The sequence below is a fragment of the Balearica regulorum genome, chromosome 5 (assembly GCF_011004875.1).
Source record: "Balearica regulorum gibbericeps isolate bBalReg1 chromosome 5, bBalReg1.pri, whole genome shotgun sequence".
Classification (NCBI taxonomy): domain Eukaryota; kingdom Metazoa; phylum Chordata; class Aves; order Gruiformes; family Gruidae; genus Balearica; species Balearica regulorum.
In genome coordinates, this window is record NC_046188.1 from 50,087,010 (window position 1) to 50,113,193 (window position 26,184).

At 35.9% G+C, this 26,184-nt stretch overlaps 1 protein-coding gene across 5 annotated transcripts in view; it reads left to right on the top strand.

The window, feature by feature from the left end:
* The window catches only part of LOC104633476 (carnitine O-palmitoyltransferase 1, liver isoform), a 64,533-nt gene extending 40,216 nt beyond the window's left edge, over window positions 1-24,317 (top strand). For 3 of the 5 annotated variants that reach the window (XM_075754770.1, XM_075754769.1, XM_075754771.1), the window contains 10 exons: window positions 2,295-2,387; window positions 12,569-12,686; window positions 13,407-13,465; window positions 15,555-15,675; window positions 17,412-17,479; window positions 18,900-18,991; window positions 19,645-19,716; window positions 20,312-20,414; window positions 21,921-22,058; window positions 24,231-24,317. In XM_075754770.1, coding sequence (XP_075610885.1) covers window positions 2,295-2,387; window positions 12,569-12,686; window positions 13,407-13,465; window positions 15,555-15,675; window positions 17,412-17,479; window positions 18,900-18,991; window positions 19,645-19,716; window positions 20,312-20,414; window positions 21,921-22,058; window positions 24,231-24,299 — 933 coding nt within the window. In that variant the 3' untranslated portion in view covers window positions 24,300-24,317. Of the gene's footprint in view, window positions 1-2,294; window positions 2,388-3,855; window positions 4,551-12,568; window positions 12,687-13,406; window positions 13,466-15,554; window positions 15,676-17,411; window positions 17,480-18,899; window positions 18,992-19,644; window positions 19,717-20,311; window positions 20,415-21,920; window positions 22,059-24,230 lie in introns of those variants that run through there. The other 2 variants (XM_075754772.1, XM_075754773.1) reach the window with 1 other exon arrangement.
* Window positions 24,318-26,184: the final 1,867 nt, after the last annotated feature.

The window sequence follows — 26,184 nt, forward strand, 5'->3', positions numbered from 1 at the left end:
GTTTTTAAAGTATTCTGTAGAATATAGCCCTGTAGTACTAATGACAAGAAGACTATCAGGCTGCTTAGCAGCAAAGAGCTTGAAGGTTGTGATCCTTTGAGTTAGCAATGACAGGAAGGAGGGTGGTAGCAGGATAGTCTATGTTTATAAAATAATCCATAGAATGGTTTGGGTTGGCAGGGACCTTAAAGATGATCTAGTTCCAACCTCCTTGCCATGGGCAGGGACACCTTCCACTAGACCAGGTTGCCCAAAGCCCCGTCCAACCTGGCTTTTAACACTTCGAGGGATGGGGCTTCCACAACCTCTCTGGGCAACCTGTTCCAGTGCCTCACCACCCCTGTAGTGAAGAATTTCTTCTTAATACCTAATCTAAATCTACCCTCCTTCAGCTTAAACCCCTTGTCCTATCACTACATGCCCTTGTAAACAGTCCCTCTCCAGATTTCTTGTAGGTCCCCTTTGGGTACTGGAAGGCTGCAATTAGATCTCCCTGGAGCCTTCTCGTCTTCAGGCTGAACAATCCCAACTCTGTCAGCCTGTCCTCATAGGAGGGGTGCTCCAGACCTCTGATCATCTTTGTGGCCCTCCTCTGGACTTGCTTCAACAGGTCCATGTCTCTCCTGTACTGGGGCCTCCAGAGCTGGACGCAGTACTCCAGGTGGGGTCTCACAAGAGCAGAGTAGTGGGGGGAGAATCACCTCCCTTGATCTACTGGTCACGATGGTTTTGATGCAGCCCAGGATACAGTCGGCTTTCTGGGCTGCAAGCACACATTGCCAGCTCATGTCGAGCTTTTCATCCACCAACACCCCCAAGCCCTTCTCCTCGGGGCTGCTCTCAATCCATTCTCTGCCCAGCCTGTAGTTGTGCTTGGGATTGCCCCAACCCATGTACAGGACCTTGCACTTGGCCTTGTTGAACTTCATAAGGTTTGCACGGGCCCACCTCTCCAGCCTGTCAAGGTTCTGCTGGAGGGCATACCTTCTCTCCAGCATGTTGACCACACTGCACAGCTTGGTGTCGTCGGCAAACTTGCTGAGGGTGTACTCAATCCCACTGTCCATGTTGTGGACAAAGATGTTAAACAGCGCTGGTCCCAGTACCGACCCCTGAGGAATGCCACTCATCACTGATCTCCACTTGGACATCGAGCCATTAACTGCAGCTCTTTGAGTGTGACCATCCAACCAGTTCCTTATCCACCCAGTGGTCCATCTATGAAATCCACATCTCTCCAATTTAGAGACAGGATATCACATGGGACAGTGTCAAATGCTTTGCACAAGTCCAGGTAGATGACATCAGTTGCACTTCCTTAATCCACCAACGCTGTAACCCCATCATAGAAGGCCACCAAATTTGTCAGACACAATTTGCCCTTAGTTTAAGCCATGTTGTCTTTCACCAGTCACCTCCTTATTTTCGATGTGCCTTAGCATAGTTTCTAGGAAGATCTGGTCCATGATTTTGCACAGAGGTGAGACTGACTGGCCTGTAGTTCCCCAGATCTTCCTTTTGTCCCTTTTTAAAAATGGGGGTTATGTTTCCCCTTTTCCAGTCAGTAGGAACTTAAGCAGACTGCCACGACTTCTCAAATATGATGGATAGTGGCTTAGCAACTTCATCTGCCAGTTCCCTCAAGACCTGTGGATGCATCTCATCAGGTCCCATGGACTTGTGCACCTTTACTAGACATACTTTAAATGTAATACCAGACTGAAAATTGGGACAGTTAATGCTGATAATGTTGAAATCGGACCAGAGCTCTGCTCATGATACAGGTGTTCAGAATGATATCTTTGCTGTAGAGACAGCTGACTTAGCCTTTGGGCAAGTTTTCGTAATACAAGGCTTGTATACTCCATATTTATATACGGTATTTGTTTCCATCTGCAGAGTGATCCCAGGAAACAGGATATTTAGGTATACAACTGAACTATTTTTCTACTTCAGTACTGAAGCGGTATAACTGCTTAGGACCAGACCTTCGTAGGAGGAGGTCTTTGAACAAGTATTCTATTTCAAAATACTAAAGTTGGGAAATATTGCAGATATATATTCAGAAGATGTTAATTCCAGGCACTTCAGAGGAGACTAGAACTGTTTCCTTAAGTGGAATCAGTCTTCAGAAATTACACATTAAATGTGGAAGCTTAATTTTTGCTTGAGGAGAAATTGCAACTCATTTTTAAAAACTGCACACTAAGAATTGTTTAATTATGTATAAGATAATTTAGGAATAGAAGGAAAAAGAAAAAGTTTAGAATGTGATTTCCTCTTTCTTCCCCTAGGTGGCTGATGATGGTTATGGTGTTTCTTATATTATCTTGGATGAAAATTCCATCCATTTCCATGTCTCCAGCAAAATATCTTGTTCTGAGACGGTAAGGGTCAGTCCTTTCCTATGGTTTAATAAATCTGATATCTGATTATAAAGCTGTTCTACTCATTGTCTAAAAAAATTTAGCAGGACATGCCAACATAGTTTTGTGTTTTTTCTTTCTCAACATATTGCTCTTTTGTTGGGGGTTTTTCGTCTCCACCTGTATAAATTTAATAGATTTATAAACCAAGAAAACCATATTCTATTTCACTTATGCATGTGGCCCAAGGTCATCTTCACATATGTGTAGTTCCCTGGAACTCATGCAAAATGACTCATATCTGTCCCATAAACAGTAAGATGGATGTCTCCTGGTTTTGTTATTGCAGTTCTGCTTTGATTTGTTTCTGGCTGTAGTTGTAAAGGCAGAGTAAATTATATGCTCCCTATTCTTTAAATCTTCTTCCCGTAAATTGTAATCTGTGCTTGAGAAATATAATCAATCAAAAAATTATTAAAATAACACCCATTAGAATGTAGTAGATGCCATCTATTCAATATCCTGCTGTTGCGGAGGCCTGCTTTGAGTGAGCTTCAATTCATTCTTCCCTTTCAGATTTTTTTTTTATGACTTTACTAAACATGCTGAGTTTGTTAAGGATTACATAGCTGAACTAGTTTTCCTCTTTTGACCTTAAGTTGTTGGAGAGATCTTGGTGCCTTTGGCTAATCATTAAAGATTAGGAAATACAACTTTGTTTTTTCATAGTTCAAATTGTTCTTCAGGTCCCTGTTAGCTTGTACTTTAAATATCCCTGTATTTTTTACTTATTAGTGAAGTCAAAGGCCCATACAGAAAAGGCAGCATTTCATGTGCATGGCCTGGCTATTTGTAGGGTGTTTGTAGCAGGTCCTGTAATGTAGCTAATAATCTATATTTGTAATCTTAATTTCTTCTTTGTACCATTAATCTGACACTTAGAATAAACAGATCAAGTTCATAGTTTGTTTACACTTAGATAATTGTGATTTTCATTTTCAATACTTCATGTAATTTTTTCAATGGCAAAAGATTCAGGATTCTAATAGGAACTCAAAAAAATGTTTTTCTGCTCTTTTAGTACTTCTAGGTCATTAGTGATACGCTTTCTGAATATTCTTGTGTCTTCTGAAAATTAGCTTTTGCAAAATCTTGTATCAAAAAACAATACCAAACCCCACCTATTTTAAAGTAACAGAAAGCTATAGATTCATCTGATTTCAAAAGGAGATGATCTCAATTCTGTCTGTAGGAAAGCAGATGCATAATGAAGAACTTGTTAGTCAGTAATAGCATAAACTTGGGTTAATTTCTATAGTATTAACATTTTTGTAGTTTAAATTCCACATTTTATGGTAAAATACATGCCTTAATTCCATGAGCTCCAAAATTACAATGTGTTAAAAGGATCCTTCTTTTGCTTAAAAGATAACTGTTGATTGACAGTATGAGTCTTTTGGTTTTGTGTTTTGTTTGTTTGTTTTCAAAGGATTCTCATCGTTTTGGAAAAAACATCCAAAAAGCAATGGTTGACATCATGGGTTTATTTAACCTTAGTAAAAACTGTACTAAGTGATTTGCCTTATTGGTGCCAAGCAATCTCCTGTTGTTGGGATGACAACTCTTCTGAACAGTGAATGAGAGCAAGGTTTGTCAAACAGTAGATGGCGAAGAAACTGAGTCAAGATCTTCTTGATCACCTACGGAAACCTTAGCAGTGTATCAAATGTTTCTTCTTTTTGTTTTTTTCAGTAGTTTTGGAAGAGTTTATTTCCACAAAGGATGACTTTTGAAATCTTGTATGTTTCTAGGGATGAAGTATAGTATCATTGCATGAGGTCATGTATATTCTAACTCCTGCAGCTTTCTCTTAATTTGTATACACTTGTTCTTATTTTACTTAAAATTAGTCTACTTTGTATTCCAGAATCAAAGGGATAAACCACACTGTCTTAAAGTCAAATACTAGAAAAAGTTCCATTTGCTGTGTATTAATAGCAGAATGTTCTTCAATGTATCTGCTGCTTTATGTCAATGAATGACAAAACTTGTGGCTGTTTACCTTCATTGGTTTTTGTTTTGGTTTTGCTTTATTTTTAAAGATAACTTCTGTAAAACATAAAAAAAAAAAAAAATCCCTGATATAACCCACAATAACATACGAAGTTATAGAAATTTTGGGGGTTTTGGGGAAAAAAAAAAGGTAGTGAGTGCTACATTGGGTAGTAAAACGTGTCACCTAATTAGCAGGTATCACATTTTTCTTATTACTTTCAAGCATGTTTGCCACATCGCTGATTTTTATTTCTGTATAAATAAATGGACCTGGTGTGCTTGTACATTCAAGTGCCTTAGAAAAAGAAAGATCCTAAACCCGGGAAAATAGCTTATGCTGGGACTTGGTTTTACATTGTCTTAGTGGTGAAGGAGGTGAAGTAGTAGTAATGCAGATCTAGTTTTCCAATTATAAGTTAGGTTGGTGTGGTATACGTAGACTTGAATATGTTGCCATATGGTGCAGTTAGGCTTAAAGCTGTACTGAAATGCTGCCATCTTAAATGGTAAAAATCATTCCCAATGAAAAGCAGGAGTAACTTTTTCAGAGCTACAAATACTCATGTGTTTACTTTGGTGAATGGTATTGGTGGTCATTTGAGGTAAGAGTTTCTGGGTCCTAGGGAATCTCAATTTAGTTAATGCAACATGTTGGATAGTCTACAAAGCAAGGCTTCCTGTAGTGACTGATCAATTGCATGCAGTTTGCCTGCTTTCAGCCTGGAAGGACCACTACTACATTGTCAACCATCTGCATGTGAAGAGCAAACTAATAGAACGGTGGAAAATAGCTCCAGAATGGGAAAATCCTGGCCTTCTCAAACCCCTCCTGGGAGACACTCTTGGTCAAGCAGTTTCTGAACAATACAAAGAGGAAGGCGAAAGCTATTTCACTCAAAAAGGAGCATAATGTTTCCAAGTGTAGAGATAAAACAGCTACTAGAAAATGGAGCAACTTTGTGTGCTATTCTTCTCTTCCCAGGCTTTATAGTTGCACATCCTGCAGTGCAGTAAACTGTACCTGTTAGCGCCAATTTGGTTTTTTTAATGTAAGGTACATGGTGTTTAGTAATACAGCGAATGCTGCTCCAGAGCTATGCTGATTTTAAAAGGCCTTTGGTATTGATATAAAACTTCCCATTAGACTTTGAATGTTTTCTGGCCAGTATTTCTAACTTTCTATGCCTCTTCATGTTGTTTTGTTGTTTTTCTTCTTTGATCTAGCTATTAAAACACCTGTGTATGTACGTTTGAGGTAGGAAGCCTCAAAGATCCCAGATGCATACTTAAGCAAATGCATGCTTACATAAACATAGGGAAACCCTCACAGAAATTGGCTAAGGACACTCATCATTTGATTAGGTACAGCATGTGGGAAAGGACACTTTGAAATAAGCTTTACTGTGGCTGGCAGGCCTCGCATTTATCAAACAACTCCCAACAATTTTACAGTGATCTATTCTTTTAGAACTGCAGAAATAATGCATTGTTTTGTTTTGTGGGTTTTGGGTTTTTTTATTGACCACTGACCAATCTGTGCTTAAATTAACATTAGGGCATATTAGTTTGTAGGATTTTCTTTTTTAAAAAAAAGTTTAGATTTGACTCTCAGGTTTTAAATGTTTCAAGTCTAATTGTAGTTCAGTTATCAATGCAATTTTACATTCTTAAAGAGTAAGTATAATTGGCACAGAAAGTTAGGTTTTATTGTAATTGTTTTAAACATTTTCTGGTGTTAAATGTTTGTTTTGTTTTTTTTTAATTTGGGATAGATCATAATTCCTAAACAGATAAGATTTTATTATGTCAGCAGCATGTAAATAAAATACGCTTTTTGGATGTAAATCTTAGAAATCCACAGTGATTACAGCATATATTAATTTAAATCTTAATGTTCAATATTGTGTACAAAGAGTAAAACTGCTTGCTTTTTTGTTCAAAAGCCGTAGGAATGTAACTGAAATTACCTAGATTTTAATGAACCTTCTAATACAGTGTACTTTATTATAAAGTAAAATGTTCATATTCCAGAAAAACTATTAATTTGTTACTAAAACTTTGAATCACTTGTTCTCAATTAGTGATTTAAGAGCTCAAAATTAGGGTTGAGTAGGCAGTAAAAGTCAGGTTGGATGATAATAAATTGACCTGTTTATTAAATAGCAGTGTGGAATTAGTCGAATACCTCAAATTTGCATTTTCAAAAATTCTTATTTAAGCTATTTCATGGTAGAAATAAAGACAGCTTTAAGTGCATTTAGAGGCTTCCATTGTCCAGGATTAACACCATTCCAAACTAAATATTCTTTTAAGGGTTGGGTTTTTTGAGGGACAAAGGAAGTGTGTGCCTGATCTTGAAATTCATGGTTCTAATTCAGCCTTTGTACCAATTATTTTCTCATATAAAATATATTAATTTAAGCTACTTGTTTGGATTTATCTTTTTTTTATTTTATCAATTACTCTACATCTATGGTTGGTTATTTACATCCAACACTTTGTCTCTATTTTCTAACTTCTTCTGTGACTTCAAAAAATAAAATAAAATTTCACAATTACTCCTACTTAGTACAATGTTTAAAATCTTTTGTATCTTTTTCCCAGATCCGTTGCTGTTGTTTCTGGACTTGTGAAATCATTGCTATTAAATCCAGTTAAGAATGGTAGCAGCAGACTGCTCAGTTTATTTTAGCAGTGATTTATACATGTCTTGCTAACTAATAGGGAATGTGTTAATGAACAATTTTTCTTTTTCAGGTTCAGTAGGAAGAAGAAACAACATAGGTCTTTCTTTAGATGAGGTTTTTTTCATGGGATCCAAATAACTTCTGGAATGTTTCTGTGAAGCAGTCTGCCTGCAAGCTAGTGGATAGCACTGGTTTGATCTTTACAGTGAACAATCCATAGAATATGAATGGTAAGGCAGTGGAGAACTAGTCCAGGCACAGAAAGTTTACATTGTTAAAACATTATTTGCTTTATCTGAAGATTCCCAGTACCTGACAACCCCTTTGAAATTGCATTAAAATGGGGGACTACGTTGAGACAGTTGACGAGGATTTTTTCTTACCCTTTAAAGGTTCATGTGCTGTTTTTTTGAATTGCTGTTTAATAATTGAAAAAAACACCAAACAACAACAAAAAAATCCCACACAAAATGCACCAAATAGTTTTGTGAGACAGACTATTTTCACAGTCATTTAGCTTGCTGTTTTTCTTGATGTTGCAGCCTTCGCTAATGTGAAAGAACACAATGATTTCAATTTCAGACTTCATCTCTTAGTTACTGCTAGTTCCTGGTTGTATTTCCAAGGCTGGATACTGAAGTTGTAAATTGATATGTTCAATCTGAATAGAAATGGTGTATGGAAACTTTCTAGGCACAGAAAATACTGCTCTATTTTGGAGGGGTTTTTTTCCCCTCTTCCCTTTGCCTGTTTTTAAGGATGGCAAGCATCTTATACTCAGAAAATGTTGCTGTAGTTGTACATGATATATGGGATTAATCAGCTCTGAGATTAATGAACTCCTCTTGGGAAGCAGTAAAATAAAAAACTTTGCTGTTAGCTGAAACCTTTGAGAGGTAAGGAGAAAGTGAGGGGTTTCTTTGTTTTGCTTCGTTCTGGTTTTCCTGACTTTCATGGCTGCAGACCTGGGGCCAGCAGGGTGGACGTTTGTACCCAAAAGCAAAGGAAAAATTGCTTCTAGTTTCTTCTTGGATTAATTGGCACCTTATGGATGAATGGTAGCTGGAATTTGTCTTGGGTGGGTTTAGGTGCTGTGTTGGGTTTTTAAACACAAGATTTTCTAAGAATGAAGGCATTAATATATTAATTGAAAAGTTCAGGTTCAATTTCTACTTTTAAGGAAACCATCTTTTATCTAAAATGGCTGTAGGTGGTGGCCTGGTAGGTTTGGAGTGTTTTCTGAACTCTGAAATCCTTATGGCAGCAAGGTGACAATTCCAAGATTTACATAGCGAGTTGTAGAAAGGGCGCTCAGAGCAGAAGCTGGAAGCCAGCTATTTCACAGAATGGTTAAGAAGGGATCTCTGGAGGTCACCTGGTCCAACCATGTCAGATGGCTTTTTGAGTATCTCCAAGGATGGAGACTCCACAACATCCCTGAGCAACCTTTGCCAGTGCTCGGTCACCCCTACAGTGAAAAAGTGTTTCCTGATGTTCAGAGGGAAGCTCACGTTTCAATTTGCCCATTACCTCTTGTTCTGTCACTGCGCACCATGGAAAAGAGCCTGGGTCTATCTTTGCACCCTCCCTTCCACTTTTTATCTCCAGGCTAAACAGGCCCAGCTCTTTTCCCAGAGAGATCCTCTTCTCCCTTAACCATCTTCATGGCCTTCACCACTATGTCTGTGTCTCTCTTATACTGGGGAGCCCAGAACTTGACACAGCACTCCAGATATGGCCTTACCAGTGCTAAGTAGCACTCTTCTACATGCATTATAACAAATATCCTCTTACTCAGTATCAGGGTCTCTGGTTGATCTTTAACAATACAAGGGTACTGCAAGATAATTTCTAAGGGAAATTACACTTTCAATACAAAACAAACAAAATAATCCCCCAAAGCACCTAACCAAATTTGCAGCCCATGCGTGTGGTCACAGTTACCTCTGCGGAGTGCAAAACTCCCGGCGCTGGCGGGTGAAGAGGGGAGGGGGCCAGGGCAGGGCAGGCTGGAAGCGGCGCCCTGGCGTACGCCTAGCCTCCGTTAAACGGTCTGGCGCGCGGCCGTCACTCCGCACTCACTCTGGAGCGGGCGCCGGCTATGGGGCAAAGTGAATTTCCTGGAGGAAGCGGCAGAGCCATGTCATCTCTTCAAGGCCAGGGGTGCAGGTGGGGCCTGACCCCATCCTTTCTGCCCTGAAAACCAGCGTGAGAAGGTAGGAGTGTAGCCGGAACTTCTGGGCAGGGCCTGTCTCCCTGCCTCGCCCCGCCCCACGGATGTCCCAGAGCTGCCGTTAGTGGTTGATGCACATGGGTCAGAGAGACTGAAACTGTTAGAGGGCTGCCATATCCTAGTCCAGCCAGGGGGACGTGGGTAGCTTGACCCTCATATTGTCTCAGTCTAAATCCAGAAATAGTAGCGATAATAGTGCAAGTGGATCTTGGCCTATGTCTTTTTAATGGTGGCCTTGTGATACTCTGGGTACAGGTGCTTTGGCTTGTGTTGTTTGTAACTGGCAATAGTGACATGGAGAGTACAGGTAGGGTTTGATTTTAATGTGCTACTTACTGACACAAACTTGAAATGGTGTAATTAAGCTGTCTAAGTGTACTAGGTCAATTTTATTGATGATTCTTCTTGACTACTAAAGCCATGTAGTGAAATTCTGATTTAAGTCTGAATGCTGTTAATGTGTTTAAAGATTACAGGGAATGTGTTCTTATGGTAAAAGCAGCTTGTTTGTGGTGACATGGTGGCCTATATTTTCTGAAAGCTAGATTCAGAACCCCAACAACCTCTTCCAGCATTATGTTTTAAGTTTCACATCTAGATGTTAATTGGGTTAATATTCAGTATTTTATATATATGTGCTATTGTTTGGTTAAGACTTTTCATTCACTTCTAGAAAGAAAAAATACTTAGAAGAATACCGAAATAGAAAATTTAATTATCTTCAATGAAAAAAAATAAAAATGAACCAGTTGACAGTCTGTCCGTGACTATGGAGAATCAGATATTGCTTGATATAAGATCAGTAATAGACAGTGGACTTGTAACTGAAATATTTAGTCAAAATAGTCCTATTAGTTTTGAAAACTTTAACCTGGAAACTGCAGTAATTAATAATCCCATTGAAGAAGGATTGCTGTCTACTCAAGACAATCATTTATGCACTGTAAACGTGGGAGAGACTTTGTTAGATCACTTCAAGTATCCACTTACCACTGAAAATCAAAATACAACAGTAAAAGTTGAAGTACATCCACATGAAAACAACAGCTGTGGTGATGATGATCTTGAAACATACAAGGAATTAAATCTTCCAGAAGCAGCTGAACATACGCATTCACCTTATCTGCCTTCAGATGGTGTCCGCTTTCTTTCTTCTGTAGCGATGCAGCATAAAAATTGCAGTATTCCAACTTCAAGCATTTTCTCTCTAGAAGGAACAGTCAATCAAAATGTCAGAATGATACCAGTAAGATTAAGTGAAATAAGAATTTTTATATAGTCATGCTTATTTCTGACTTAAATGTTGGGAATTGCCACATTAAAACTTATATGGGATCCACATGATGCTTAAAATTATGTCATAAATTTTATACTAGAACAAACTGGGTAGTAAATACAGAAATAAATTTCTGTTTTATGTTGCCAGAAATAGCATGCAATGTGAACAAAAGGTTCTGACTGTTGTTCTTTTGTCTATGTTATGAGCCATATTTTTAAATGACTGGGTAGTTATTTTGCTCCTTAAAAAAAATCTTACCATGTCACAAATATATGCACTTTGGGTTTGTATGTTACCATCTATATTAGCAATTATTAGGTAATTGTACAAAGGACAAATAGGATATTAACTTTTGTTTTATAGTTGCACAGGTGACACACTTACAATCTTAAAATTTATAGTCCAAACAAGTTAATTTATTTGCAGCAGTAAACTGTAGCCTATATCGTTAAATCTCAATGGGGAAAGTAGTTTTGTAAGAGAAAGGGGTTTCTGTATAGGTAGAAGTTACATTTTCTATGTAGTATCAATTAGTAACGAGAAAGGTACACCACATAAAACTTCGTGTGAAGCTCACAGGACCATCTGCTTAATGCAGGCTGTTCATATGTAGAATACTTATGTGTCCTTGCATCTTTGTTTATGGCTGTAGAATATCATCTGAAGAAATCTCCAAATTTTAAGTTTGTACTGTGGCTGCTTCTGGAAGGGTACTGAGGTTTTATCTGAGAAGCTTCCTTGAAATAATTAAGCATACTAGTTGACATTTTTTTCTATGTAAATATTTTGACAAACAGTGCTGTTCTCAGATGCAAAAATCAAAAACTTTAAAAAAACCTCCAGAATTCACAAAGATCGCTTGGTTGAAAATGAGGTCTGAATTTCCCTAGCAGTATCCCACTGAGGTGCCAGGCTGAAGCCAGGTGGCACATGCCAGGCTGTCTGTGCAGGAAATCTCCTGTCAGAGAAATCATTGCTGACACTACCCAGTCCAGTGTGTTTCCCAATGGCATTTCATCCTGAGATGCTTGAGGTCTATCATGATGGTTACCTCACATGTTTTGGTTTTCTTTTTGATTTCAGGTTACAGTTATAATTTAAAAGTATCTCTGGCTTGGAAGGTTGTTTACACACATGCTCAAAGTTATTAGTAGTTCTTTAATAATTGAGACCTTCAATCTTTTGAACCGTTAATAAGATTCAAAAGACTGGTAGAAGCCTGTGGAAAATAAAGATTTGATAAGGCATTAACAGTTGCTTTCTTCAAAGTCAAGTTGAAGATAATGAAAATTGGTTGGTCTCTGTACAAGGAGCTAAAAATCAGATTTAGAAAAAAATCTTTCTGACCAGCTTTCTTCCTACTATCATTATAGTTTATCACACTAAATCTGCATGTTTCCTTAACCTGCCCTCTTTCTTGAAGGTATTCGAACAAAATTCTAATCAAGTTATAAATAATTTTATTGAAATAAAGCAAGCTGGCTGATTGTTTCTACACTGCTTGCTTACCCTCCTAAACTGCTGTCTATATTAAGAGGAAGCACAGCACACACAGATAGAGAGCAAATTGTCTAGCTCAAACAATCTCAATTCTAATTTGAAACTGGGTAATAGTTGGTTTCTGTCTGTTCCATTTTCTGTTTGTTTGATTTGTTTTTGAAAATACAAATGTAGGTATTAAGTATGATGCTATTATAGTTGTAAATGCATTAGATCTGAAGCAAAACTGTAAGTTGAGTAGAAAAGGCAGAAATAATATTCAAGGCATATAATTGTATCTGGTAACGCTGAATAGGCTGCAGCATTTATGTGCTTAATTATGTCATGAAAACGTAAATAACTTCCAATTTTCAAAAAGTCACTAAGTTTTTTCTTTATTCATTTGGCTTTTTAAAAATGAATCATTTAATGCATAACATAGTTATAAATAAAACATTCTTTTCTTCAGGTGTTCAGATCATTCATACCTCCAGTTACAGGTGAGAATAAATGTATTTGTTATGATCAGTTTAAAGGAATCCGAAACGGTACTATGCAGTTACAAAACTTGACCAATTGCTTAAATGGTAAGTGCCCCAAGTGATTGAGGGGGATTTTATTTCTTTTTTTCTTCTCTTTTAAGCTTAGGGAAGGATTTAAATAGCTAAATAAATTAATTTCTGGATTTGGCAAATTGCAGTATGAACCTTTTCTGATGATGTTAATGTAACTAAGAATGAACCACTGTTTGTCCATGTGTGTTCGTGATGCTTCAACCACGTAGTTAAGTCTTACTTTTGATTTTCACTTCCTCTCATACCACCTCCACATTCCTTCAGGGGACTGTGAAGAAGATATTCGTCCTTACAGCACAATTTTCTTTTTAATTGAGTTGAACAATGTTTTTATTTCATTTTGAAGTTTCACCACCAGTTATGAAAGTTAGGTGGTTTGCAATAATGCTGCTGCTGACAGTTAGCTCATGAGCGGTTTGATGTGTTTTGCTCATAATCTCTTCACAATCCTGCTCAGAGTTAAACTGACTGCTAGATTTGATCTTACAAGATAGTTTATCCTGACGCTAAAGGAGTTTTACCAAATGAGCAAAATAAACCTTATAAAGACATCAAAAAGACCCAAAGTCTGTTTTTCCTGGCAAGTCTGTTACAAAAGAGTATTAAATATTTCTCTCACAAGAATGTAATGCTGTAATGACATCAAAATCTTTTTTATTGATGCTGTAAAAGGGTTCTTGGTATAAAACACTGATCTTGTGTAAACAAAATGTGCTTTATTTTATGTACTAGAATCTTCCAGTGATATCTGTGGCTTACCTCAGACTACTGCTTCTGTCTATGATGAAATAGTAAGTATGCATGTAAGATTTCATTATCATTGAAAGAATCTGTTCAAGTGTAGAATGTCTGAAATGTGATTTATTGTAAGTGCCAGAGGGTAAAAGCTCTTTTTAAACACTGTCCTATCTGATCTGCTCACAAAAGAGGGGGAAAGAAAAATGTTGCTCCATAGATTTCCTATACTGCTACACTGTGGAGGAAGAAAGAATAGTATCTGGATTTTTTGCTTGTTTCCATTCCTGGTGGCTCCTGTCTGCCACTTGCATATTCTGGTTCCAGTTCAGGCCAGTTGGGGAGCAGGCATCTCCTAAGGCCACGTGAACACAAATGGCTTATAGTGGGACTCTGCCAAACACCCTTTGAGTATCTGATTAGTATTTGAGCCTTTATCACATGTGCAGTGTATAAAAAAGGAACAGAGCTGAGGTTGGAAATATGGCTTTAACATTAGCATCCCCTGCCTATGGAGAAATGTTCTTTGCAACTTATTTATTCTCTTAAAATACTTGAATTTTTCAAATATAATTTCCTAGATAAGTGCAAGACAAATTACAGAAATTCAGGTATTACATGAAAGGGAGATTTCTGAAAATTACTGGAATTTTGTAGCCATGTTTTTCAAGGTTGTCCATTCGGTGTTTTAAAGTGTGTACTGAGAGGGGCAAGGCTTCATCTGGAAGTGTGACTTTTGTGAAGATGACACTGTAATAAGTTAATGGATTGCCGAGATAGGTGATACGTATGTTTTCAACAAATGCAAGTGGCACCACATCTATGATGGAACGCCATGACACACAGTAGTTGATCACCATAACAGAAGTTATTTTGGAACAATCTGATTTATAGGTATAACTGAATTTGCAGTCCAGTCTCAGATGACTACTACTTACTTTTAGACTAAATCCCAATGATCTCCAGTCAAATTATATCATTCAAAACTAATTCTTGTTTTGCATAATTTGCTGTGACTATTGCCTAACTTCTCCAAGGCAGTTTAGAAATCAGTTGATGCTTCGTGATGTTGGAGACACTGAACACCATTGTTACTGTGAAGTATGTTACTGTTCATTGTTATTCTTCAGGAATATATTTACTTGAAATACAAGCAAAAATCATTCTGTCATAGACAAGTGAATTAACTATTCTCGGTATTACATTTGAATACAATCCTTGCTTTAAAATATGTGATTTATGCAGATACATTTTTAAATGTATTGTATTTGCTTGGAATTTTAAGTAGATTTTAAAGCATCCCTGTTAAGATTTAAAACTTTGTATTTCAGGCTGAGGTAAGAGAGACAGTTAGGAATGTTATCGAGAATCACCAAGACAGAGCAATTTTTCAGAGTTCAAATGTTCACGAGTCTGGCTGCAAGTTATTAGCATTGCACAGTGTAGCAGAGGAATCCAGATGTTCACACAGAAATGATTCCAACCCTGTGGTAATTATATCCTGTAATTGACAGCAAAATTATATCATAGAGAAAATTAACTTATTTGTACTACTCTAACATCAAGAAGTCCCACTTAGTATGCTGTGTCAAGAATGATAAGGCAGTCCCTTCCTCGGATTCACAGTCTAAATTTTATCTAGTTACAGTGCTACTTTATACGTACATATATAACATATTCTTTTCTATTTAACAGCTGGAAACAAAAGAAAAAAACCAAAACCACCAATGTGAAGATTACTTCATCCAAAGGAATAGTCTTGATTTAAAATCACAACTAACTAAATGAAATGAAACATGAACAATTACAATGACATGTTCTGGTTAGGGAACTGAATCAGAAGCCAGCACACTAGTAAATGGGTAGAATATGCTCTACAAAGCCCCATGGAGTAATTTAGAGAACCAGGAATCTGTATTACATAGGTTGAGGAGCTACAGTGTTAGATCTCAATAGCTGTTTCCAAAAATAAATTAAAATTAAGGGTCAAAAAGCAAACATCTTAATGCATAATGATCCATTTGTTTGAGAGATTCTAGTCTGTGATTATAAAGCTTTATAAGATAGATGGTACCCTTATGAAAACCTTAATATGCTTAGAATTAGTTTCTTAGATGAAAGCTAATCATTAGTTACTCATTCCAGGTTATCTGCCAGTTAGAAGGAGGTACTCAAATACTCTGTATGAACAGTTGTGGCACACAAGAGCTAAAACCAGTTCATCTAATTCCTGAGTATCACAACCAACATCATTATCTTCAATCAGGTACAATAAAAATGAAAATTGTCTTTAGCCTGTCAGATAGTGTATCATAGATTGTTAATGTGCAACTGTGTGTGTTCACGTTCTTAAGCAGCAACAGTGGGAGGCAAGCCAAAGCTAATGTAGCTATCACCAGTTATTATTTTTACTTTGTTCTATAACTGAAAAATTGCCAGGCACTTCAGTGTAATAAGAATGATGTAATAGATATGTTGAATTTATTACAAGTTTTTAATACACTGATTACTTTTCATATAAAGCACATTTAGCATAAGCACCTGCGTACATTTGCATTTACCCCAGCTTGCCACCAAGTGTCACTGTTTCTCTATAAATGAAGAGCAGCGTTGAGGGCTATGAGTATTATTTATCCGTTGGGAGTCAGAATGTCTCACTAATATTTACATAATTGTGTGAACTTAAAATGCCATCAGTTTTTAAAGAAAGTGGTTTCTGAGGTCCTAAAGTTAATGCTATTTAGATAGAGTAACACATTTTCATCTGAGCAGCAACAAAGTATTTGAGTGTAGTTTAGTTTTAAATAAGTATTTATCTAAGTATATCTTCCTCAAAAACATTATTAACATGGTTTGTTTCATTATTTATTATTATAATTTTATTACTGTTGTGTATTTTTATGACAATGCAAAAACAAAGCATTTGATACTAGGCACCATACAAGCACAGCTATTGCTCTCAATATCATGTGCTGAGTGTGAGCATCTCTCAGCAGATGCTCAAGGTATGGATCCTGCTTACTTATATTTTTCAGATGCCATCAGAAGAGTAAACCAGGCACATTCAAGTTAAAGGTCATATTCCTTTATAAAATTCAAACTCTCATTTATTTGCTGTAATATTAAGCAAGAAAAAGCTGAGGGGGAGTGTACTGGTACATGTTTTTTAGTTTTTATTTGCTTGGGCTTTCTTCTGCTTTACTTATCTTCACAGCAAGTAAAAGAATTAGGTCCAGAAATTATATCTAAAAGTTTCTAGGGACTAGTCTCTTCAAGTTTTGAATTAAGCTATCTTTTGGCTTTTTTTTTTTTTTTTTCTTTCTTTAGATGTGATGGAAGTACGTACAGGTATAAGATTTATCTTGTAATCTTACTAAGACTGATGTTTTCTGCATAGGCTAGGATGCTCATGTATTTACATGCAATTCTTCACCAGGACTTACACAAAGACTTACTCTTGCAGCTATGGTTTTCTACATGGGTTTTCAGTAATTTTTTTTATAAGCTAAAGACCCCTGTTCCAGATGCTCTCTCAGAACTCTGGAAATTTGTAAAATAAGAATTCAGGATAAATATATTTAATTGTTTCTGACATTTTTCTTATTTTATCAAAATATTTTAAGTCAGTCATTTGAATTTAAAGGTACTTGATCTCATAGAGTAAAAACATCCTGTGCTCAAATTCCTAGCTGACAAATTGGTGGCGGGTTCTTCTGTCAGGGGCATTTTTGTGTGGTCAAGTTTTTCTTCTTTTTTTTTTTTTCAATGAGAAAAACATTTCTGGAGAGAAAAATTCTAGGTCCTTCATTGACACTATTTATTGTAGAGGTAGGAGAAAGTGCTAACAGAGAACAGACAGCCTCAGGTAATTTTTTTTATTAACAAAAGAAATTGAAGGTACCAATTTGCCTGTATGCTTAATTCAAAAAATATTTATGCAGAAATGAAACTTTACATACTGTGAGTAGTTCTGCTATCTTCAGGTCAATATCTTCTTTTCAGATGTGGACAACCCTGTACTGGGGCAGTTTTTGCCTGTTCCAGGTGAACTGGTTCTGAATGAACAAGAGGTAAAGAAGTTTTATCCTTTAAACTTGTTAAGTACATTATACACTCTTTTTCCTTTTTTTAAAATGAGTTGTTAAGTCTATGTTGGTAAGTAACAATTGTGTGCATTTTCTAAAGACAGTTTAGCTAGCTTGGATAGATTAGTTCTGCACTCAGTATACTTTCTGCACATAAAGGTTTCTGATTTCAACATTTTCTAGAAGTAATACCAGAATTAAAAATACAGTTTGCTGTAAGAAAAATAAATTTATTCCAGTTTTGACACCTTGAATTTGGTATTGTATAGAGTATGTTATTTCTGAGAACCATTTTAAGACTCTTTTGGGATGAAAGAAAGCACATTGAGTTTTACCAGATGAAAGGGAGTATTTTCTTCCAGTAGGATTTTTTACTCTCTTTTCTTTCGATTAGAATTTAACAGTCATTAAGTCTTTATGATTTTTTTTTTCAATTTTGTTGATGAAAATTGAACAGAAGCCTAAAAATCTTTGCGAATGTTTTGTTTCTCAGGTGTTACTTCTAGCAGAGCTGGTAGCAAAAATCGCTGCAAATTTTTAATTGTTAAATTTTGATTTGTGTAAAGTGAATATGTGATGTTGGTGCAAACACAGGAAATGGTTTGTGGATATCAGCCACTATCATAAAAGACGGATAAAAACCCCAAGGGTCAGATCAAACAATGACCTAGGGAGTCTTTCATCTCTAACGGCAGTATATCTGCAAATTGATGCCTAAACATTCAGCAATGATGTAGATAAGTCTTGTAATTCTTCGCTAACTTTATCCCAAATGAGTTGTTTCCTAGATTTCTTCTCTTGCTTTAAATATAGTAATTTTTCTCTTCTTTATGCTCAGCTAGAGTAATCACATATTAAAATAACAGTGATTTAGAATTGTTCACTGTCCCTCCATTACCAGTAATATCAGCATCATTCTAATTGTTCTTCCCTTGTCTCTCTCCATAACCAGGCCCTTATTAATCATATGTCTGAAGAGACAACAGATCTGCAGTGTGTTTTCTTAGCTTGTGAGCTTAGTCTTCAACCAATTAGATGTGATATTGTAGTTGAACATAATGTAAATTATCAAGTCACTAGCCAGTTTCAATTGACTACTGGAATTAAAAGCAACTGAACCTAGAATTATCAGTAAATTGAAAATAGTGCACGAACACTGCAGCACTGAAAGCCGTTCTTGGTTCTTTGCATTGGGAGAAACAGGATTCCTGGCATACTGAATGGTTTCCAAGAGGAGATGCATGCTGTTTTCATGACTCTCTACTTCCATGAGTTTATACTAGTAACCTTGGCAATCAAATTATCCCTGAAGCAATTTCTTTGTGTTACTTTTTCTCTGTTAACTCACAAGATTATTTTTTAAAAGGTTAACATGAACAGGATATATGCATTTTATCTTAAACAGTTTGAAAATGGACCCTTACAACCAGTAGCTAGCACCACCACATTCCATCTAGAATCAAATCTGCATGGGCCAGTGAAAATGACCTCAGAGGGGTAAGATGCATGAAACATCTTACATCCATGATGACTTGAATTTTAAACGGGCAATGACTCCTAGACATTTTTGTGTTGCATAGCTGCTTCTCTCTTGTAACAAACCAGCAGTTCTGTAAGAATGCTGTGTGTATATATCTTGGTAGTCAGAATGCTAGCTGCTGGCGGTCAAGACTATGTAGCAGGGTTTTCTTAGGATCAGTGCAATTGTGCTGTCCATTTGCCTGAAAAACATTTAATTTTCTAGGTTAATTGATATGTTTCCAAATGTAATTAGCAAGTGTTCAGCCTGTATTTCTAACTCTAGTGGAATTCTTTTAATAATATTTAGTTGCAGATTATTTTTAAATAAGAGGTGATGCAACCCCAGTGTGAAAGGTGAGACAGCTTTGCAGTTGCACAACCATTACTAGGTTGTATGACTAAGGGCTGACCTGTCCCAAGTAGTGACAGCTGGTGGATAGAGTGAGATTACAGATTGCTTATTCTCTTTTTCTCATGTACTCTGTGAGGCCACACTTGTTAAGTAGCACCAATATGGGTGTAAAAAAATAGAATCGGTATCTATTGTTTCAAAACTACAGAATAATTAGTTTTCATTTTAGTTGTATTTGTATGTTTTTTCTAATTTTTTCCCTTTTCAACTTGTGTAGCTTACCTTTTGGTTCAGGGGTTACAAAGTCTAAGAAAGCATGTAACTGCACAAAATCTCAGTGTCTTAAATTGTAAGTAATAGTTTATCAACATTTAATAAATGCTAATAACAGTGTATAGATGAAAGGACAAACAAGAAATGTGTGCTTTAAAATGAACTGGATACATGTGTCAAAAATTACTTGTCTGACACTGAGTTAGAAAGACCCACAGTTTATGTAAATTAGTGTCAGATAAGCTCAGAATTTGGTGCAGAGGTGTAGATGACTGCATATAATCCAAAGTATGAAAAATAAAAAGAGAAGCTAGAAAATTGTTCAGAGCATATCTGGAAAATCCTATGTACAATGTAAATGCTGTATACTGAAATATAATTTCTCTGTCTTGCTGCTGCTCTCATACATAAATAATATTCACAGAGACATGTATACATGATAATTAAAGTTTGATTCATGGATGGTCTGGTTGTATTTTACAAAATGTAAAATTGAGAGAGAGGCTCTTTGTCTAGGTTTGATGTGATTAAATTACAGAGGAAGGAACATTTTTCATGAGCAGAAACTGAACATTCTGCCTAGAAGTAGAATTTAAATTTAAAAATTTACACTTTATTGTAAGTATTTTTACACTTTTAATTTCTTATGTTACTTTACATGTTAATCATAGATATTGTGATTGCTTTGCCAATGGTGATTTTTGCAACAACTGCAACTGCAATAATTGTTACAACAACCAACTTCATGAAACTGAGCGATTTAAAGCCATTAAGGTAAAAAAAGAAAAAAGTACAGTACACATTAGTATCAGCTTCATGTATGAAAAATATAGCGGTATTGGTTTTTCCACTAGTTACAGTATTTGAAATATGTTATTTTTAACATAAATAAAGCTAAGTGTTGCCCCTGTATTATTCTTAACATAAGGAAATTTAGGGATTTCTTTCCTTTGTGTAGAACTTCTGATACTTTGGATTACAACTAGTAATGTGTTAACTGAATGATAATTTTTATTCTTGGAAGTAAGTATTCAAACCCAAATTTAATTTCAGAATTTTAACTCGAAGGAAAACTTATTATATCCCAAAGTCAGCCAGTAGTTAAAGGAAAACAAATTATTATTATTATCCAAATTATTATTCTCATTGACAGATCTTCCACAGTTGTCTGTGTTAGTCTTTCTGGTTGACCCATGCAGCAATACAAAGTTGGCTTTCCTGGCAGCAACACTTAACCCTGCACTAGTGAGAAGCAGGTTGCTTCTACATCTACTAAAATCTACTGATTTTATTAGTGGAATAAAGAATACTATGTGGGGTAATTTTTGTGTGTATATCAAACTGCAAAATCTGGGCAATTATTTAATCTAATATGTATGTTATATTTTGTAAGTTTTAAAGTGATAATGAAAAGTTTTATTCTACTGCTGATGCTTTAAGGATATATTAATGGCTTTGTGCTTCTTGTATGCAACTCTCCAGAACTCTTTTTGTATCACTCACATCATTTCAGGATTGTACAAGATGTTGATCTATTTAGAGGTAGAGCTTTCCCACATCCAACCAGTCAAAGCCGCAGCAGTTTTTGCTGTCAATATGCAACAACTAGTTTTCAAATGAGATGCTCATCTGTAGATCAGCTGATGGGGTTGTTGGTGTCTAAGCACTCCTTTCACTGCTGTAGACAGCATCTTGTAGAGCATAATAGATCTTGTTTGCCACTGATGAAAGCATACCTGTGCCATCCCTAAATATTGTAAATAAAGGGCGTATAACCTCTTTAACCTGCCTTTTAGTTAGTCCATGGCATTGTGAGGTCTTGGGACCTAATTAAAAACTGCTGTTCCAATCCAATGCTGATTTCAGTGAATGGTCTTTGTATTGGGCCATTAATAAAACAAGATACATTTAAAACTTCTGAGGGGTATGTAGCTATGTAGGCAAGGGTTCTTTCTTCACTGAGAACTTACTGTTTCTGGTGAAAGTAGCATCAGCAGTGAAAGAAAACCAGTCCCAGGAGAATAGTAGATGGGTCATTTAGGTTATTCCATAAAAGCAATGTAAGTTGCTTCCTGTGGTAGAGCCAAGTTGGCTTAGTGTTCTGGAATCTTTGAATTTCTGCTCTCACATGCCATGGAAGACTCCTTTATCCATGGGTTTCATACCACCAATAATGTGAGTGGGAAGTAAGAACTTCTTTGTTAAACATTGGACCACAGTCATTCAGGTGTTTAAAAACATTTCTTTGAATTTCTCATCATCTAGCAATTTTTGTTTTAGGCCTGTCTTGATAGAAACCCAGAAGCTTTCTTACCAAAGATTGGGAAAAGGAAACTAGGAGAAATTAAACCTCACCATAACAAAGGATGTAATTGCAAGCGCTCAGGATGCCTCAAGAATTATTGTGAGTGCTTTGAGGTGAGTCAGGTGAACTTCCCTCTCATCAGTTACAATTTTAACATTGACTATATTCTATAACTACTGGTTGCTAAAAATAATTACTTCTCTTCTTTGCATTTTTGATCGTAAAACTTTTTGAACACAGGAGGCACATCTTTCTTGTCATGTCTTTAAAGAACTGAATCTGGCTGAAGTTGATCAGTTAAATTTTTTGGTATCAGGATTCTCAGCCTATGCCTTGCTCCAGAAGAACCAAGGAATGGTTATCTTCTAATCCTGCTAGTTTCTTTGCATCTATGGTATTTTTGTTATCTTGCAAAGTTATCCACAAATTGAGGGGAGGAGTGATTTGTCCATGTACAGAACATCAATCTTCATGGGGAATCCATGGGAAAAAACCTGTCTTGCTTCCTTACTGTATTGATACTGGTAGTCTCACTCTGGGAGTATCCAAGACCAGCATGTCTAGAATAAGTCTTTGGTGGTATGAGCTCCAATAGTTGCTCAAATGTATGTTTAATTTAAGATTTATACAATTTTTATTATAAGTATTCTATATTTGCCAGGCTAAAATTATGTGTTCCTCTATTTGCAAATGCATCGGCTGCAAAAATTACGAAGAAAGTCCAGATGAAAAAGAACAGTTGAATGTGCTAAACTACACGGACATTGGAAATATTAAAGGAAATAGCTCAGTTTTAACTTCAACATTCAAAATGTTACAAAAATTGAAGACAGACAGGTGAATATTTGGAAATAGCAATGAATAAGCCATTGGTCTGACTTCATTAATTTTTCATGTAACCATTATAATTATCTAAGAAATGGTGACTAAAATGGTAGATGGCTTAGGTGCAAGGAATCACTTCACATAGCATTTGTCATCTTGTTTCTATAAATAAAAAAAATGAAGGAGACGCTATAACTATCCTTTAAGAATATAGTATACAGAGTTCAGGGATATATGTAGTAGTTCTGCTTACAAAACAGCAGTTATTTATGTATTGATCACATATTTAATTCTCTCAACTTTTTCCCCCTTAGCTACTTTATGTTTTTCCTACAGTGCTTCTGTTCTTAAATTTTTCTGTGTTCAAGCATTCATTTCTAACAAAACCTTGACCGAAGTAGTACTAAGAAAATTATGTTATTAATATGTATGTGATGTTCAATTAATAAGCATGTTTATATCACTGCTTCTTTCCCATGTGTTTTTCCTTTGGTTCACCTCCTGTCCATTTTATTAGTGTTGGCAATTTGTTTTTTAAAATACTCTAAGAAGGCCATACTAAAACAGTTGTTATGCTTCTGATGTCGTTATGCTTTCTAAAATCTATTTTTGTTTGGTGTATAGTCATTTGCCTTATGAATAGAAACACTTGTTAATAACAATTAAAATTAATTAAACCACCTCTTAATTGATTTTAGGGAGCTTTACTCCAGGCTATAAAATTTTCACTTTGCATACATCATTTTCTTTGCTGCTTTGCATCAACCATTACCTTGAAATTCTTATCTTAATTCAATTTTTTAAAATACTTTCTATTTATCTATTTTTAAAATAGTTTCATAGTTTCTGCTGTTGGTAGTGTATTGATGGGGTAGATGGTGCCAAGTTATGCCTTTGAATTGCACAGTAGGATGAGTTATGTTATTAATAAAGTAGAATAAGTTATGATGTTAATGACTGGTAGTTTCAAGAGTTTATTCAAAGCAAGGCTGCTAAGGTGCCATTCAGGGAACCCTTGAGGGGCTTCGTACTGTTTCCTTTAACAGCAGTAGACTGAATTTACATTTAGTACCTCCTAGACCCTGACTAAGCCTTTTTAACACATTTTCTTGTACATGAGGCAGGATCTGACTATTGCATACAGGTAGGGGAAAAGGCTTGTTGTATAACTTTTCTCTGTCTGCACCTGTTGGGCAGCATTTACATGGATTAATTATGTAGTCTGAACATAGTCTTTCATGGGATCAATCAGAAAAACTGAGAAGCAATCTGTTAGAAGCAGAAGCTGTTCAGTGTAGAACAGCGAAATTCCTACAAAGATGTATCTTACAGTAACAGTGCAGCTACTCTGATTCAGCTCTGTGAATTCCAACTCTTAACTGAGTTTTGCAGTTTGTCTTTTAAATTATTTTTATGTTTAAAATGGAGATATTTCATAGTAGTTTCTTTTCCTTTGTCAGGCAACCAGCTGTATGTATATCTTGGGAAGAAGTGAAAGCAATATGTGCTTGTCTTCTGGTGCAAGCTGAAGAGGCAGAAAAAAGAGGTTACTCTCTCTGTCTAGCTGAACGAATGATCATGGAGGAATTCGGGAGATGTTTATCCCAGATCCTACATGCGTAATGAAAATCTAAAGGACTGAAATAATGTTCAATGTATTATAAAGCCAATAAGATTGATATGTTCCCATAGTCTCCACAATTTTGCTACTTAATGATCTTATTTTAATCTTCCATAGGAATAATTTCATTGACTTCAGCTGAATTCTTTCTGAATTATGCTGGTGTAAGTGAAACCAGCACCACATCCAGCATTTTTCCCAAGTAGTTTAATACTGTAGAAAGCTTATTATATTTTCTACTAAAACAGATTTTCTCTGTAGTTAGGGCTTTCTGAGCTGATTTTTCAGTCTTTACCTAGACTCTTATTAAAAGTGAGTTTAACTTAAAATTACTTTATTGGATGTTTTTGTGAGTGGAGATGCAGTAAAAACTGAGTAAGAGTTTGCTATCTTAGTTTAGTTATTTTATTGTGAAACAAATTTTATTGTGAAACAATTCCATTTCCAGTGGTGATAGGCAAATCTACTAAGTTTAGCTTTGGGTCTCTCTGTTTTGGCAACTTATGTCTGCCTTCTGCAGATGTACTATCTTTTTGAAAACAGAGCAATGTTGTCGGTAGGTTTGATATTTACTTTTGGAAACCACTCCTCTACCAGACTTTGTTCAACATGAAATTCGTTAGACAGATGAGCATCATAAACAACAGGAGGAAGATGACCTCCTTTTTACTGCTGTTGTAAAGTACAAGAGTTTGTGATAGGAAAAAAAATTTATGTACATAGCATTTATGATTGAAAATTGCTGAATCCTACATATGCAATCCAGGTTCCCTGAAAGCTTGGAAGGGCTTTTAATTATTTATTTTTCTTACGTGGACATTTTCTCTGTGACATTTCTTCCTCTTCTCATTCTCAGTGTTGGGGTGATGGTACATTTTATTTTCTCTAACAGGAGTAAGCTATTTGCTGCCATGTTTCTGGAAAAGAAAAAATTTTAAAAATTGTCATATAAATGAATTGACAGATTATATAAAAATGAATGCTCTCTGGTTTTAGATATTTTATGCTAAGTTAATAATATATGCTTAGATATGTTTGGCATTTATGCTTAAAAGAATAAAGATATTCTCCATGTCATGATGATTCATGAAAAATTCTTGCCAAGACAGCAGGTGACACTTTGTGCTATTTTAAAATTCTTATTTAATAACAGGGAGGGCTTTTTTATTAGTGGTAGTTGATATGTGAATGAATTGCATTTTATATCTTTGTTTTTAACAACTGCTGGACATTGCTGAAGGTCACAGGAGAAAATGGATTCTCAAAGTGTCCATAAGTGGCACCATCTGTACACTTCATCCTTTCCTTGGCCCTTTAATTCCTAAGATGATTTCTCTTTGTTTTGGAGTTAATACCTACATGAATGCATCATCTTAAAAAGTATTTGTCGCCAGGTAGAGTTACTATGAGATCATAAATTAGAAGAGCAGACAAGGGCTGTAGAGTCAGTAGACACTCCATAAGGAAGCAAAGCATGAAGAAGAAACCAGCCTGTACTGCTAAATCATGCCTTGAATTCAAATCTCAGAAGTCAACTGAATAAGATTCATAGTGGAGGTGAGGTTCAGTAGGATTAACACTAGTAAACAAGAAACTAGAGTTAGGACTAGTGATGTAAGTATGGATTGAAAATAGCAATTAGGAATGGAAATGTAAAATAAAATTTAAAATTATTGGGAGGAGTAGAAAAAGATAAATACATTGTAAGAGGAAATGTTAGAATCCTTGAAAAAATGAATTTAGTGTAATACAGTCTCATCTTCAGATGCATCTTAATTTGAATACATACAGCA